Source organism: Dreissena polymorpha, chromosome 6 (assembly GCF_020536995.1).
Source record: "Dreissena polymorpha isolate Duluth1 chromosome 6, UMN_Dpol_1.0, whole genome shotgun sequence".
NCBI lineage: Eukaryota > Metazoa > Mollusca > Bivalvia > Myida > Dreissenidae > Dreissena > Dreissena polymorpha.
In genome coordinates, this window is record NC_068360.1 from 39,469,031 (window position 1) to 39,486,883 (window position 17,853).

General features: G+C 34.1%; 1 protein-coding gene and 1 long non-coding RNA gene across 2 annotated transcripts; both read left to right on the top strand.

The window, feature by feature from the left end:
- The first annotated feature begins 2,415 nt into the window (after nucleotides 1–2,415).
- Nucleotides 2,416–6,709, top strand: LOC127836581 (uncharacterized). The gene is made up of 3 exons (XR_008028831.1): nucleotides 2,416–2,825; nucleotides 6,070–6,267; nucleotides 6,542–6,709. It is a non-coding gene; the product is annotated as an uncharacterized LOC127836581 (long non-coding RNA).
- Nucleotides 6,710–7,325: 616 nt separating this feature from the next.
- Nucleotides 7,326–12,070, top strand: LOC127834783 (von Willebrand factor D and EGF domain-containing protein-like). The gene is made up of 11 exons (XM_052360819.1): nucleotides 7,326–7,347; nucleotides 8,049–8,329; nucleotides 8,447–8,533; nucleotides 8,638–9,009; nucleotides 9,248–9,333; nucleotides 9,488–9,551; nucleotides 9,834–10,028; nucleotides 10,294–10,481; nucleotides 10,604–10,904; nucleotides 11,260–11,404; nucleotides 11,922–12,070. Exons 2-10 carry the CDS (start codon nucleotides 8,276–8,278, stop codon nucleotides 11,395–11,397), a joined length of 1,485 nt encoding a protein of 494 aa, XP_052216779.1. The 5' UTR covers nucleotides 7,326–7,347; nucleotides 8,049–8,275; the 3' UTR covers nucleotides 11,398–11,404; nucleotides 11,922–12,070.
- Nucleotides 12,071–17,853: the final 5,783 nt, after the last annotated feature.

The window sequence follows — 17,853 nt, forward strand, 5'->3', positions numbered from 1 at the left end:
CTGTCAATGCAAAAATAACGCTAAACCGGCGAAAATAGTATATGCAATCAATCTTTCGGCGTATATACGTGCATTGCGAAGGAGCGCAGCAATCAATCTTGCGGCGTAAATAAGTGCATTGCGAAGGTGCGCAGCGCGTATGGAAGTGGTTTAGAATAAATGCGGATTTCTTATGATTCGCGATCATTTGCTTGTAATGTTTTTGCGCGTGAAAAAATATGGTCGTAAATCGTGTTTGTTGCCGTGATATATTTCTAGTTTTCATGTTGCCGTATTGCAGTGCGAAAGGTTCTGCGATTTTTTTCAATAAGTTTTATAATAAAATATTATTACTGCGTCTGCATTTTGATTGTAACTTCCTTGACATTTGATCTTCAAAACTGATGTAACAAATGGTATTTTTGTGACGTTAATTGAGAGCTACTAACGATTAATAATACACAATTTCTGTACTAAGGATATTTGAGTGACCGAAAATCTGCAATAAATGTTTTCATTGTCAAATTAACTATATGTGTCAAATAATGAGTTAGTATAACTTTAACAGGTTTTGTGTTCTTACTTTAAAAAATATTAATGTTTTTCAGGTATGATACAGCTGAATCATTTTGAATTAAATTAAGATTTAAACGTAATGTGAACCTGGGGAAATTTATATTATTTTTTATAAAAAACATTTCGATTAACCCTTTTGTAAGCTTATATTGTTGGAAATACCATCCAAGACCACCCAAAACAATTTTAAGGCGCATTGACTGCTACCGTGAGTTTGAGTTTTCTAATCTCTAAGACACGTGACTATGTGTGCGGGACAATCAGTGATTTGGCGAATGGTCTAAAGTTTTTTTAGCGTATGTTATTTTGGCGTAAGAGGATAAAAGAATATATATTAAATCTCTTGTTTAGGTTTGAGTAAAATTACAAGAGCAGGAATTTCAGATTCAACGAATATGATCGATTTTACGAATCCAAAAAATCACATTAATGAAATACAAGAAACCACAGTATTCAATTTTAAAAATAGCACTCGTGTATAATTCATGTGTGTTCATAGAATTTTTGCGCTAATTTGAAATGCGTCACGATATTCATTGTGTATGGAAAATAAACGCTATTTTAACGTCTAGCGTATTTCAACTTTACCAGCCCATATGCACGTGTCGGACATTTAGTCCCGCTGGTATTTTTCTGAATATTATTTATTTTAAAAGATGAAACTATTGGATTGTTTTGATTACATTATTGAAATTGCTTGTAATATTTATTAACATTTTATAATTTAAGAAAGGATTCAGCGGGCGCAGAAACGCGAACCTCTGCGTAGCAAATGTAAATTTACTTAACATGTTGTAGCTACCATATAATATAATGTAGATGTGTATTTATCGTGTAAATGTTCGCGGTTGAATGTTCATCATTATAGGATATGTATGATATATTTTCAAATATATATGGTGCTGCTGTAAAGAAAAGAGTGTTGATAACAATCAATCAGACGTGTGCGTGAACACAATGCTCTTCAATAATAGTTGAATCACTAAACAGGGATATAAAAGCCATTTTATTGGATGTTACTGAAGTTATATGCTTCATATAAACTGAAAACAACTCACCTTTCAGTTTCATCCAATGAAATAAATAGATCGCACCCATTTAGGTAATAAAAAATCATCAAGTGCATGATTTTGACGCACAAATGATCTTGCTTTTGATTGGTTATTGTGACTCTATTTTCTTAGAAGCTAAATTTAACATCATATTTGAATAGCCGCGATGAACAGGTATAGAGGCTTATATATTAAACATATTTAAATACCATTGCACGTAATATAGTATCGTTTAAGGGGCTTGAACGCGGGTTATACGCGGGGGGGGGGCAAAAGTTCTATCTTAGACGTTTAAGTAATTCATATTTTCATACGGGAAGCGGACAACGATAACGTGCGAGGCCTGGTATATGGGAGATAACCCTGGGTTAGAGTTAGGGTTAGAATAAGGGTTAGGGGTCGGGTTAGGGTAAGGGTTAGAGTTTAGGCCCTAACCCAATCCCGACCCCTAACACTAACCCTAACCTTAACCCTCTAACCCATCCCCATGTGCATTACAATACCAGGCCTCGCTCGTTGTCGTTGTCCGCTTCCCAATTCATACAGTGATCAACTTTTAAATGTTAACTGTTACTGCACAAGTAACTGATACACTTTAAGCATATAGCACATTTAGTTTGTATGGCCCTCATGCTGTACGTGCGTTCAATATTATCAATTACAATACCTGACATTTATGTCAAAGTTACGTTACTAAGCTACGCTGCGTTTTAAACATTCTTATAGTGCAAAAGAAAGGACTATACGCGTATAGTTTTTTTATCTACTCTATCAGCCCATTCCTATTATTCATATATATTCATAAACATTCAGGCAAAATTACTGATATGGTTCAGCGTTTAGCTGTTCTCACACGAGGATCTAGTGGTTATGAAATAACAGTTTGTGTTCATCCTTCTTCGGACCTTAGTTGTCAGTACCGTGCGGTTACAACAGTTTAAACAACAGGATGTTATTGCCGATGTTGTATCAATCTGCGCAATAATTCGAAAAACAATGTATATGAAACCACCTTATCCGCAATAAGTTGGTTTCCATACCAGGATTAGGCTTACCATATCAATAAATCAGCGCATTTTTGTTCGTCAAACTCGCGTATAAAACGTCTTACTTGCAAGATATTTTTCACAGTTACGATGGCGATTGAAGGAGGTAAATCGAGTGGAAAAACTATGGTCTTCATTTATATCATCGTTTTGGCGGGCCTACTTAATCATGGTATGTAATATTTACACTACGATAGTGCTTGCGATGCAAACGTGTATATTCATTGTGTGCTCATTCAGTAATATGTAAAGGAATAATTTATAAGCTAGACAGATATCCGAGAAATGTATGTAAACTAGTTGTGTATAACCAACAATTGTTAGTATTTAAATCACGTTAACTTGCTTATCTTATAGTTAGATTACTGTTTCGACTAACAGTTTTTCATTACTTAATCCTAGTTAATACAATAATGAAAAGTATGTTCATAAATGATCAATTTACTTTTTACTGAATTCGATTTCATTGAAGCCTTGCATCAATGAATTTTCTACCCGCACTAAACTAAACTAGCAAATAGTTTGTATAGAGTCGATCTGTGTAACTAATTGGTTTACTCATTGGTTTTACATATTCGTGCTTAAGATATAACAGTGTCTCAGAAAGTTATAACTCTCTTTATGCGGAGAACATTAATCAATTGAGTAGTGTCGTTGTAATAACATTGAATTTATATTCTTCTTTATATTTCACTTTTTTAAGTAAAAATGTTATGCTAAAAGGTTAATACTTATTTATCATAATAATAATTAATAATACTAATGAAATATATTTGTTCTATGATTTATTCGGTGAGGTTTACCATGCTTTTAAATAGGTTAAAACTTAGCATGGGCCGTTCCATGGCAGTAAGCCAAGCTTTAATCATTTATTTTGTTCAATGTTGTTTTGTTTGTTTCATCCGGTATAATGTCACAATCGGACACATGCCTTATGTAAATGACACGCGGAGATTAGCAATATTTTTTTCTCGTGATTCTTGAATTAATTGAGGTCTTTTGTGTAACTGCCGTAAATGAAATTTTGCGTAGTTAACTTAACGTTTATCTTCAACATGAATAAAATTAGTGCTGGAGTCTCAAAGTAATATTTTGGATATTTCTACAATTTCTTTTGTTTAAACATATTTTTTTCAAGAGTTTATTTTTTTTTAGATAGTATTCTTTAAGGAAATCCTAACGTGATGAGTATTAAATCATGCTGGAAGTTTATAAAAATATGGATTGTTTTGCGATAAAATGAATGAACATTTGATTTCCCATTTGATTTAAAGAGTTGAAAAATTGGCAAAGATGCCATGGATTGAGTTTCATCCATAGATATTGTAGAAATGTATTGTCGAATGGTACTGCGATAACGAACAACCACTATAAGTTAACCACACAAAGTGTGAAGGGTAAAATCTCATGAAGAAGTTTGTTATGATACAATGTTGTTATCGTGATAAGTGTTGTGGCCTGATGCGTTCGTTTATCTGGGCAATTAGAGAATTGGAATTAACTTGATTAAACACTAAACATAATATGGTGATGATCATGATTTGTATAAATATTTGGTATGATGATTATGATGATGATTGGGATTATTATTTGATATCTAACATCGTATAGTGGTCCCCTATAGCCTCTGTTCAAATTGTACCCCTTAGTAAAAACTGACCAAGTCCCTGGGTCAGATGATGAATATTGATATGAGGCAATTTGTTTTCATATTCATTATGTATGTGTATGTCAGAGAGCTTTTATATCCGGTATGTAACATAATGTAGTATCCGTCTGCAAGTTTGTTTAGATCATGCCCATAAGGTCAACCGTTTCTGGCCACGGGGTCAATTTGTTTCTACATACAATTACACATAATGTCACCTTTAAAATCATTTTCTTCAAAACAATAATTCCGCGAGCATTGATATTCAGTATTTACAATCATGTAGTGATTTCACAAGGTTTGATATAAGCTATACTCCAAGGATCAAAACTAACAGGGCTCCATGTGTCACTTGGTTTAAATAAAAACAATTAAGTCAATATAAATATATTGAAAAATGTTCAAATTTTCTCCAAAACTTACAGGCTAAGAGGAAATCAGCATTATGTAGTTGCAAAGTACAATATTTGTTCAGATAATGCACTTTGGGTCAAATTTATCCACACCCCACGGTCACGTTGTATTAACAGACTTCATTAAAACAAGAACGTTTTTAAACGAATCTTCCGCGAGCGATTACTGCTGAAATATGTAATTAGATTTCTGTGGTCTACCTCCTAAGGTTGAGCCTTTTTGGATCGCATTTTATCCGTCGTGCGTCGGTACATTGTCCGTCGTGCATCGTCCGTTTTTTTGTTTTATTGAAATAATGTCTCTTTCTTAACCACTGAGCATATATTCTCAACACTTCACGGACATTATTTTTCTGTTATTCTCTTTCAATATTATTAAATTGTTCCTGTTCAATGCATAAGAAAGTCATAAGAGCATAAATTATGTTTGAATGCAATATCTAAATATCTTCTCTTCTAAAACCGAAAGTTTTAAATTTTTGTTATTTGGTATGTACAATTTTACAGCAGTCCATTACAAAAGCAAAATGCTTAAGCTATGTAACATCGAGTAAAATAATCCATTGTCCAAGATTTAACATGATTGGTACAGACGTTATAAGCAAAATTAGTGTTACATTCTTCTCTGAGGCTGCCGGACACAGAGCTATTAAATATATAACATCACACAGGAGTCTTCTTAAACGTTGGCTGTTTTATTTGACCTATGTCATCATATCCGTATTCTTTTTATTTAAACGATATCTAATCTTAACCTCTAAGTAAATTTTCACTAAGTATCAACGAAGTGAGTCATCTTGGGCATGGATATTTTTTCTCTATGTTCAACATGTGTGGGGGACTGCTGTACGATGGTGCATATCTTCATAATCGACCCATCTTCAATATCATATTATTATATTGGACTACTTGTACAAGTACAACTTATTATTATTTATACTAATCGAAAAACCACAGTTTTTGGCTTGATTGTATAAAGTCATCTTATTATATTGAAGGCATCGTATTGGACAAATCGTACAAACATATTGTATTAAACTTACTATATAGCAGATGGATATGAATCAAACTTATAATACAATGACTCTGATCATTAATTATCCTTTATATCTATTCCCACCTAAGAATTGTCAGATACAAGCCAATTAATAAATAACGAATAAAGAATAATCTGTGTTATAACCCTTCCATACAAAACCCACACTTAAACATTCATTTCAATAATTTGATAGTGCTTTGCAGAAAATGAATGCCAGATTATTTGCGATATATAAACATGAAACAATTTCATTTCTTACATCAGCCATGATTGTCAATGTCACTGCAATCAACAACACTCATTCTTGACTTTTCAGTGTTAATGGACCCATGTACAGACAGCTCCACACAGCAGTTGGGGTCGATTCGTCAAAGACTTGTTGGTTATCAACTAGCAAAGGGTGAAGACGCGATTTGCGATGCCTTTTTAGAAAAAGGCTGGTACTTTACCGAAACGTTCGTTTTGGCCTCAACAAAGGAACGTTGTGGAACACTTCGAAATTGGTATCGCAAAGGTGAGATGAATTGCTTTTTTATAGCATTTCCTTCGAAACATCGTTTCAAATATAATAGCACAACCGATTTGCTTAGTGGTAGACCTAACTATCTCATCAATGAAATATATCATTGTTTTTTATGTGGATATCTACATGCACTTAATAATTTGTTATCCGTTTTGCTATACATTTACTTATGGATGTTTATACAACAATACAGCCTTGACTTATAAACTTCATTTTTAAACGATTACATTTTACGTAAAACGGTGTGGGTTTTTTTTGCAATTAGAGAAGGACAGTTTACCAGTCAAGGTAAACGATCGAAGAGATGTCGTCTTATGCAGAAACGGACGAAAGAATGAATGTGATAAAACAACTCAAGTGTCAGTCATAAAATGTTCTAAGGACAAGTATGTGGTTCATCTCAGTCCGGTAACGAGCTGTATCGAGGCGTATTGCTTGGGTAAGAAAAATATTTCCATTTGTATCGTTTCAATGATAATCTATTTACCTACATAAGTAACCATTAAAAAGAAGCCAAGAGTATCTACTCAGAATATCAAAGTTATAGGTCTGTTATCTTCAAATGTTAGCTATTCTTACGAAACCAATACAAATAAAAAGAAGATTGTGTGAATTCAAACATATACGATTATGCAAATCTCACAGACAAGCAAAACATGTTATCTGAGATGAATGTAAAACTTTTCAATAGTTTGAAAAAAAAAGTAATTATTTTTTTATCACGAATGTTGGATGTTATCCAATAACGGACCTTCATGTGTATGTCTCATACATCTTCACATAGTAAGATGTCCATTTTAATATTAAGTGGATGTTTAATACCATTCTTGCATAATGAAAGCTATACAGCATAGAATAACCAGACCAAACATCGAGTAAACGAATATTTATAATAAATGTATTTTTAAGACTCACTGCTAGTTTTGATGGTTGTGCCAAACTGTTGTATGCACATTTGAAACGAACAATTATGAATATACCATGTGTACATTTTGTGAGTGATTGCTTCTTTCATTATTTTTATAATATTTTTTTTTGTCGTTTTAGAAACAAGAATTCCACTGCCAGACGGTATGTTATTATGGAAAGTTCCTTTTTCCTCACCGAAAACACTTTTTTAATTCCTCCTTGTATGTTAATTTTGTACGTAATACATTACTTTTTATACATGTAATTTCCGGATACAACGAAACATAACGGTAAATATACTGAACCAAAACTACAACCTATCTGGTTCTATCTTTGAATCTACATATGCAGGTAACGCCATTTCCAGTTCACGCTGTCGCCAAATTTTAGTAAATATTTCAATCTTATGCGGCATTTGTGATAAATTCCAGCGTTAATTCCACGCTGGGTATAAGGAATCATGTTTACGCTTGTCTCGGCGATTTGAATTTGACGGCGCATTCCAACTTGACACAAATTACTGTCAGAGTACAGAACGTAACTAGGATTCGTGATTGGTGATTTGCTATGTAAGATCCCATTTACACCATTCAACGACAGCGCATAAACAGTATTACCAGTGCAATCCGTTAGTAGATCGAAAGTTAGCATACTTCAAAAACAAATAACCAACACAGGCTAATAAAGATTCCCTCAATCCATGAAAAATGTATTAACGTGTACTAGTGTCTTTAGAATAATAGTATATGTAATATTTTGAATTATTGTAATATGGTAAATCATGATCCATTGCAAAGGAGTCATAAGTTATATATCTAAATATCACTTGATTCTCATTGTATCAACTACCGCTATCTCTTTAGAAACACCACCAGATATATCAAACCTCAAACTCAGTATAAACGTGGAAGTTAAACGACCAAACGGTGATAATGAGCTTCAGTTTTACTGTGACTTCAACCCGAGTATCAACACAGATTACTATTACAAAGTAGCATGGGCAATCTCCCAGAGCTCAGTTTCAACCCACGAACTTCATCGTTCAGGACCAGTCAAATATATAAGCCAAGATGATTTCCGGCAGAAAACCATGCTGACAGAATCACACTTGAAGACGCCAAGAAAGTTCGGATTAGGAGTTAATGTGAGTTGTTTCATCTTCGTCGCATTTGATGCAGAATTTGTATATATGATATATACCAGTTAACAATTAAGTGCAATGGAATTTATATATTTTACAAATATTTCGTGTATTTTTCAGATTGTTTGTTCTATTACGGCTACAACAGAACCCACGTCCTCGGAAAGCGTCCCTGTCATTAGTCCTGAAAAGTTCTTAGGCATTCGAGTAGGTATAATATTATGGGTTCATATAGAGAGAAGTATTTCATGTATTAAATATTATATCGTGTATAAATTGTTAGTGCTATAGCTTATTTATTCATGTTGTAGGCATTAAACAGTTCAAGTCACGTGCATATTACAAATCAGATGGTAGCTGACGTATATTACGAGCTTACAGTTCCATTTGGGTGTCCGGAAGGGCATGACGATGATTCACATTGCTATTTAGATGCGACGCTGTTTATTCCCCAAACCAGCACTACCTGTAACAAGCCAGATATCATCCACAGCAACAGTGAGGTCAATTCATGCGGTCTACGCTTTTACCGATCTGATGTCGGAAAACCAAAGAAACTACAGGTCCAGCCAAAGTTCCCAACGTCAACCGTTCAATTGAGTCAGCCGATGACACTGGTCTTGACAACCGTTGAGAACGAAGCACATTTATTTTTCAGCGATTATTCCGTGGATAAAATGCAGGTATTATCTTATGAGTATATGTTACAGTTTGTTTTGTGGAATTTCTAAAAAACAAACAGTTATAACGATGTTCAATATTGATACCAGGTTAAGCATATTTACGTTTTATATGTCATAATTCTTGCATACATTTTAAGTTGTTCTCAACGTTAGAAAATAATTTACAATGTATACATTTGTTTTTCATAACACTAAATTTGAAACTGGAATATAATTAATGTTAATGTTTCTGTTTTAGGTCACTGTGTCAACGGATCAAACTGTTCTTAATAATAAATATTGCTACGCAGTGTGTGACCCTCATATGTTCACATTCGACGGACTGTGAGTATAAGGTTTAACATGTACATGTGCATAGAATGCGTTATCATTAACAATTATTATTACCAATAATCATTCACGTAAATAACTTACGTTCGTGGTAAAATGGCTTTTATAATACACTTAATTGTGATTTATATTTCATGTTCATATCCAGTCCGTATGAAAACCAGAACGCCGGGACGTTTGATCTGTACATACACCAGGAATACAATCAGAGAGTATGATGTTGGTTTTAACAACACTTTCTTTGTAAAATACATGGCGTTTCCATTTGTCCCATCCGAAGCTCAGATTTAGATCCTAACGTTATTCAGATTTTTGTTCAAATTTAACTCGCAACAACTTATAATATTCGGAGTATTTTTAAATATGCGACAAAATGCACTTGTAATATATATTGTTATGTTATTATAAGTTTGATTGCAAACATTAGTTTATAATTATCATCGAATAAATAATCACAATATTTGTTATCAATTGATAATACTTATTTTGAGCAGGTACAAATTGAGACAAAGTCGTGTAGCAATAATGGACGGTCACCGTATTGTGTATGCGGTGTAGCCGTCCAAGCCGGAAGTGACGTATTTGTTCTAAGCACGTGCAACAATCGTTTACTTGACGTTAGGTTTGTACAATGTGGTGACAGAATTCTCCAGCAGAAGGTGAACGAGATATCAAAGACGCACTACCGCGTGAGTAATATGAAAATTGCATAATAGTAGGTTATGACTTCCATAAACGTCTATGATATACATTGATTTCTTTCATAAATGGTTACGTCAAATATTCACTTATGGCTATAATGTGTACTTTGTTTTCCTAAGTTAAGTTTGTTCAAGTATTTATTTCTTGTTTCACGTATGATGATTTTTTTAACATGTTTCCTTTTTCTCAAACTTTGTATTTGTTTACAGTAGACAAATGTGTAAAATAACCGTTGAACATGTTTATTTTAAGGTTACTTTACCCAGCGGAACCTATGTCGATATACATCTGGTGGGTGATTTTATGAACGTCTACGTCTACCCTTCGGTGGCTGATTTTAAGAAAACATCTGGCTTATGCGGCTTGTTTGATGGAACAACTAACAATGATCGTCTCAACAGGCCTGGTTCTAACGACTCTGATCCAAACATTAGCTGGATGTACGTATCTAAGCAAACATATATTCACCAAAGACGCTTCTGATTATGTTATCCTCTTCCCTTCATCGAGTGTTGCTTTTATTTCAAACTTATTGCTTATATTGAGGCGTTTTAAATTATAGGGTGAAAGAACCTGAAAGTCTGTTCAACGAAAATGTCGGTTTGCTGCCATGGGAGGATCGCTATCGTTTCTGCACATGTAACGAACGAAACTCAAACAAACCCGTAAACATCGCTACTTGCGATGCAACTTTAAAGAAAACCTGCGATGCCAAACCAATGTTCACAGACAGATGTGTGAATAAACGCAGAAAAAGGAGAGACGCAAATGGCATATATCGACCGACGGACGAGGGTGACTTACATAAAACTGTGCAACTTGCGTTTGTATCTAACAACCAGGACTCGTTCATGGGACGGAAGGTAATCATTATGATGAAAAAGGGGTTTAATGCATGTGCGTAAAGTGCCGTCCCAGATTTACCTTTGCAGTCCGCACAGGCTAATCAGGGACGACACTTTCCGCTTTTATGATATTTTGTCTTTCAAGAAAGTCTCTTCTTAGGCAAAGTCTAGTTAAGGCGTAAAGTGTCGTCCCTGTTTAGACTGTGCGAACTACAAAATCTAATCTAGGACGACCCCTTTACGTATATGCATAAAACCCCTTTTTCACAGAGCACGGCTCATATAGTTTCACATGTTGTATATTAAAGCTTTGGATTGAACACATGTTGATTCATATATAAGAATTAACGTTAGCGCAATATCAACATTGTAGAAAAGGTCAATAAAACATTACACAGAGGAGACAGCAAGACAAGATTGCATGCAACTGATGAATACCACTGCGTTCCAGAGATGTTCTAAATGTGCCAGGATTAGACTTCACATCGACAATAAACGACTGCGTCCTTGACGCTCAGGTACTTACTTGTATCTATGTAAACGCAACAGAAGCATATTCCTCTACAAGTATATTGCTCGCAGAACTATGCCTCTACAAGTATATTGCTCGCAGAACCTTTTTTCTACTACTACCGCTACTATTGCTACTATAATTGTACATGTTCATGTTCTGAACCGTCCCATTTGTAGTTGTACATTCTGCAGAATTAGTAATATTTTTATTTCTAGTAAATGAGAAGTGTATATTTAAGTAGTTTTATAGATGTGTTGGCTTAATGTGTTGTTCGTATAATATATAACCAGTGTTATATTTCTGAACTAACCTACCAGAATAGTTAATACTTTTTTGCATACAAGTTTTTTTGAAATTGTTAACACATAATTGTAGAAACGTACCTGTCTAAGGCGTTTGTCATGTGTGTGAGTTTAAATACCTCAATTATATGAGGTTTTCCCACTGCCTTTACCACAGGCGACTACTGTTGATTGCATTCAAAACAAAAATCAATATGTGTTGTTTTTTCTTTACATTAGATAACAGGCACAATGGATTGGACAATGACCCACTTGGAAACAATCAAGTCGTTCTGCATTCAACAAGTCAACATTCAAAAGTTACCACCGAAACAAGACTTGGTCGGAATAACTGTCACCATTAACGGAATCTCATATTCCAACCTATCGGATGAGAATATCGTTCTTCCCTTTACTGTCATTACAGGAGATTTATTTGAGGAAATCCGAAGCGTATCTTGTCCTAACGATTGTAGCGGATCCGGAACATGTGTAAAAGGTACATATGGCGAGTAAATGTGGAAACATTACAATTGTCTTACACAGATGTATGTGTAGTTCATCAGTGCTATACTACTGTACTATATACGTGTGTATATATTTTCATATTTTCCTATTGATACTTGTTTTGATCGAATACGAATAGAATATATTTACAATAAGTTGTTGACAACTACATATATTTCAATGCACATATTTGGTGAACCACGATTTAGATTTGGGTAAAAGATATGTAAACCTGAAATATATATTGCAATTATTCAATAACTGTATTTATAACATGTTATACTAACGGTTTCTGCATTGTTTATAGTTATTATGGTTTTAATAATAAGTGTCCTTTCTTCAAAGGTTCGTGTGTCTGTAAGAAAGGTCGTAGTGGAGAAGATTGTTCTTTAGACGCGACCAGACCTCCAAAAATGAGAGGAATCCCAGATGAAGGATTGTGCGACTTGCAAGACCGGGCTTGCCGAAAAACCTCTGTGTTCGGAGACAATCTTGCATATGATAATCAGATCAAATGCAAAATTGAGCTTTCAGAGGTACATGCGCTATATTTCGTGTTGTTGATTCCAGCAAAACATTTCTGAATTTATAATATTTACATCACACCCACTGCTTATATAAATAAAAAAAATATGCACGAATTATTCATCATATATTGCATGTATAACATGTTTTTTAATGTCACTTCACCTGTTCTTAAATGTAAGAATGTTTGGTAATTAGGTGTGTGAAAAAATTGTGATGTGCTCGTAATATTTTTGAAATGGCCGCTTACAATACGAGCTTGTGCTGCATGTTTAAGTTTAACGAAAGGAATGAGGTGCGGACTAAAGAAGTATACCAAGTAGTAGGTGTGCGTCAAACGTATATGGAGGTGTCCTGCCCTCTTCAACAACGCAAGAAACGCTGCATGGTTGCTGATGTTGACGACATTATAGTCAGAGCGTACAATATTTCACTGAGTAACGATGGTGTCACTTTTAGCGAAAAAGACACATTGCTTGTTTATGATTCGACTTGCGTAACCTGTACCAAGACGTTTGGAATTATAGGATGCCACAAACAGGTTGGTAGACAAATATCTTTACGATAATTTCGAGTAATTTATAATTGTGCGACATCATGTATTATATAAATCAATAGGTAGATTTAATATAATGATGAGTAAGGAAAATCAACACCTAACTGATTACAATTCAAACAAATCTGTATGTGATCGTTTGTGTACTCTAGAAAGGTTATTGTGTGACCAACGGTGGATGCTATCGTCCGGGCGACACAGTCGGTTGCCATGTATGCGCTGTTGTTGTCGATGGATCCGCTGCCTGGCAACTAGGACCAGGTGAGAACTAAACAAACAAAATGTCTGTACTTAAGCGTGGTAAATTATTTTGTCGGATATGTATACTTAATATGTTATAAATATAGTTAAGTTATGGTTAAATATAAGTTACCTGATACATTATGCCTATTTCTGTTATTACGTATACCAAATGTATTACCATTGCATATATACACAGAGTGAATTATAAATAATTGTTTTTACAAGATACCATTATAAGTAATACAGGTCTTAGTTTTCAAAAAAGTTTTACGATATTCGTTGTTATTATCAAAGAAACTGTCTTTTGCAGAGTAATAAAGCAAGACTCCGAATGATTGGCCAACTTAAGGTTTCAAACAGTTTACTTAACAACATGTTCCTCCGCTGTTGCTTACCGCCCTTATGTGTGGACTAATTGTTTTGTGTGTGTTATACATTTTCCATTGTATGTCTTTATATGAAATAATCTAAAAGAAAGATAATCGCAGTAACAATTAACATACTTTTCTTAGCGCCTCACAAACATTAATTCTTTCTTTTTTTCGATTTTCCTATTCAACATATTTACTGAATAGTTCGCATGCATTTAGTTTCATTATTTAAAATTGTTAATCGGCACATTTTAAACAGGGCACGATTAAAATAAATAAAAACAAACTATTTTTTAAAACAAATAAAGAGGAATAGAATATTTCTTCATTCGGCTTTTAAGAATGATTGATTGAGTCTGTACTGCTTGATTTTTTTTTATATTAAGCTTCATTATATATACGCTGCTTTTTATACTTTTTCGAAACTTCAAAACCCCAAGCTATGTCATTTATATTTTATTTATATATGTTTAAGTATATTTATAAACAAAGCATGTGTATGCTTATAGTTTTATGTCAGCAATTGTATGTTTGATCCTTCATACAACAATATACAATTATTTGTTTTTGTATTTACGACCAGCGTAAAGAAATGTAAAATTTTAATAATTATTTTGTCTTATTGTAAAAGGTTACTCCACATTTTCCAATTTCAATTTGAATAATAAACCAATGAGTTACACATAATGCAATAAACTCTTTTGAACAGTTGTATGTCGTTTGTTGTACATGGACAGTAATAGGCACTTTAAGTTCAAGTCGCCGCTTAAAAAAGCCAAATATATAGTTTACAAAAGAACTACGTAAAGCTTGCCGGCGAAAATGATATTAAAACTCCTGCATCGATACATTTATAATTCAATTTCGAGCAAAAATTTACTGTCTTAATAACCAATTGATGAAAGGTATATGTAAATCATAGAGAGTGTCAATGGGTTTTACATCTATTAAATAAAATAGAAATGTAATTAAAAACTAACAATATCATTCTCAGACTGGTTCAAGATATAATTCAATCAAATCTTAATAGCAAGTTACATGATGACTAGGCTAAAGTCTTTCTTAAAGTGTACCGAAGTGTTCAAAAGAGTGGTAATGACATCTGAATTCAGGCATCTGGTCTAATGTTTCTCAGTGAGCTGTGTTTGTGATTGTTCAAAACTACCCTCGACTTGCGCCAAAGTGTAATTGCAATCGTCTCTCAAAGATCACGCACTTAGATATTGCAGATATCAAGTTTTTTTTAAACAGTTCTGCAACTCTTCCAGCTACAAGAAATGGAGACCTACCATCAAAAAACTCAATCGCTCAATCACAGCATGTATCTTCTGTCCATTCGATAAAATAAAGAAGTGTTTAAGATCAGTAAAATGTTTACTTGTGATTGCTGTGCGCTCTATGTTTTTTTATTTGCTATACCACCAATCAAACTATCCATTGAGACTATTCGCTCGTCATTATATAATCTTAGGTAGTAGACGCTGGAAGAAATAAATCTGCAAAATATATTTGTAACATAGTAATTCAGAGCAAACGAAAATTACAACCAGTTAATGTAGCAAACATTGTCGTAGCAAATGCAGTCTGAACAAAACTGAACAGATCTTCGACATCAAGTGCACGCGGAAAACATGACAGAGCGGGCTCAAAACAAGCATAATTTTCAATTTCGTTGAAGGAATTTAAGCTAAGACAAATCCCAAAACAATCTTATCAAGTGGTTGGGGCGTAACAAACTAATTGTCTAGCACACAACAAATTACAATTATTGGTATCTTTATAACTGCTCAAGATTAGCATTGGTATTTATTACATGTATCTAGTTCTACAGGTTTAAGCCTTCGTACCGTAGTATATGTGACTAGAGAACAAATTCTTTAACTTTTAACCATAGATAATGTAAATGTCGGCTAAATTTTGAAACGCAGGATCGATAAGTCACACATATCATACCATCTTTCTTAAGACAATACGAACACTTACCAAATAGTTAATCGTCAATTTCAACTTTTGTATTACATTCAATAAATTTAACAAAACACGTATGCGACAATCAAGGTGAAATCAAGTTTGTATACCTGTTCCATGTCATGCTTTTTAATTTACAATGTATGCTACAGAGCTCTGTAAAAGCGTATCCTTACTCTGACATATATTTAACCACAAATTTACTCAATCATTCTTAGCAAACAAAAATCATTACAAAACAACTCAAAGTAAAAGAATATTAATGTCTTAGCGTGGTTATATGACCAGCATATGCATTGTCATCTATCAACCGATATTTAAGCTTATTATAATACACACCTTATAACAAACGTTATACAATTGTTTGCATGACCCTGCCATCCTAAATTGTGTATATCTTGACTAATTATAAGTAACGAAATGAATATAATACAATTTGTCATGAACAATACGGATACTCATAACTGCTATAATCGAAGTACTGACAGTACTGGTGTGACGATGCTTTTGAAGAGGATGGATATAAAACATCAATTTAAGTCTATCTATATCGCCACAATTGTGTATGTTAATACGAACATTTGGGTACGATAAAAAATTTGGGTACGAAAATTTTGGGTACGAAAAAAAATTTGGTACGAAAATAATTTGCGTACGAAACATTTTTGGTACGAAAAAAAGTTTAGGGTTACGGGGAAGTAGTACCCGTGGGTAACTTGACCCATTGAGCGAAACTGGGAGGCGGGTCACATTCTTGTTCATTAAGTATGGCAATACCTTCATGATGATTCTCGAAAGTAGGTATGAGCACATAGCCGGACCATGTGAGCTCAATCGTATGAGCACTTGACTATCCGAGTTCACCCACGAACATATGGATAAGTTAACTAATAGCGAAATGACCTTATACATGTATATGCTGAAATCTAACAATCGAACGAAATATCAAACGTGGTATGTACACGTAGGTGGTTGTGTAATTTCTGTTAGAATATCGTATTCAATATGTAAATTTTAAATGATTGTGCCCGCACTTGAGTTTGTTGCCTTGTTTGAGTCTATACGCGCCTGGGCTGCACCCAGTCTGTGTATTTGTGTTTTTCCAAGGTAATGAGTTACCTCCGCGCTGAGGCTGCATAATGTTGGGACCCGGAGTGTGTCCAGCACTCCTACCTAAAAAGATTAGATTGACGACAGTTGGGACGAATTTTGAATGATAGCTGCAATTTCCAGCTATTTGTTTTGTACTGAAATACTATTTAATTTTTTATATGGTCAAATGCTGCGGGGGGGATGAGATTATTGCGGACAAAAACACCTGTCCGGAATGCTGACCACAAAACAGACAAAATAATACATTGCGCCGGGAGCGGGAATCGAACCGGTGTCGTAAAGGTGAAAAAGCGAACGTCCTTACCACTGCGCTAGCGGGACGGACAATTACGCAAAGAAATGTTATATCTATATATATCATAGCAGTGCAGCGTTTACAATTTGCAGGTTCGAAATTGTTCGCATTCTTTAGTTTTGTGATCACGTAAAAAGTTAATATTACATGTTTTATTCGCAATTTATTTACTAAATCGAGAACAAATATCAAACAAAATAGAGAAAATATATAGTTGTTTCATTGGTCCATAAAAATAAAATGGATGTAAAATTACTAATTTTAAATTAACGTTCTGATACACTTATTGAATCTGTTTCCCCAGGATATGCTGTTCTATTACTATTTACCTTTATCAACACGAACGACAACTCTGCTAGGAGAATGTTATCAATGAAAATCACCGAGCAATCTCCTACGCAGAGGCGAATGCCAAGGGAAGTAACTGAAAAATCGAGTTATCTCAATCGGACTGGCTCGGTCTTTTACATAGGTTCCCATTATGAAGAATTTTTCTACTGGTTATCAAACCTTAGACGACGCTGTTCCAGCATCGTCAAAAATCATACTGGAAGCAATATCTAATAAGGTAGAATTAATCGTAAATAGTGAGAA

Coding starts and splice junctions, on each gene's coding strand:
- LOC127834783 (XM_052360819.1), top strand. CDS start 8,276: ATGCTGACAGAATCACACTTGAAGACGCCAAGAAAGTTCGGATTAGGA. Junction 8,534..8,637: donor AAAAGTTCTTAGGCATTCGA/GTAGGTATAATA, acceptor TTCATGTTGTAG/GCATTAAACAGTTCAAGTCA. Junction 10,905..11,259: donor ACTCGTTCATGGGACGGAAG/GTAATCATTATG, acceptor TCAACATTGTAG/AAAAGGTCAATAAAACATTA.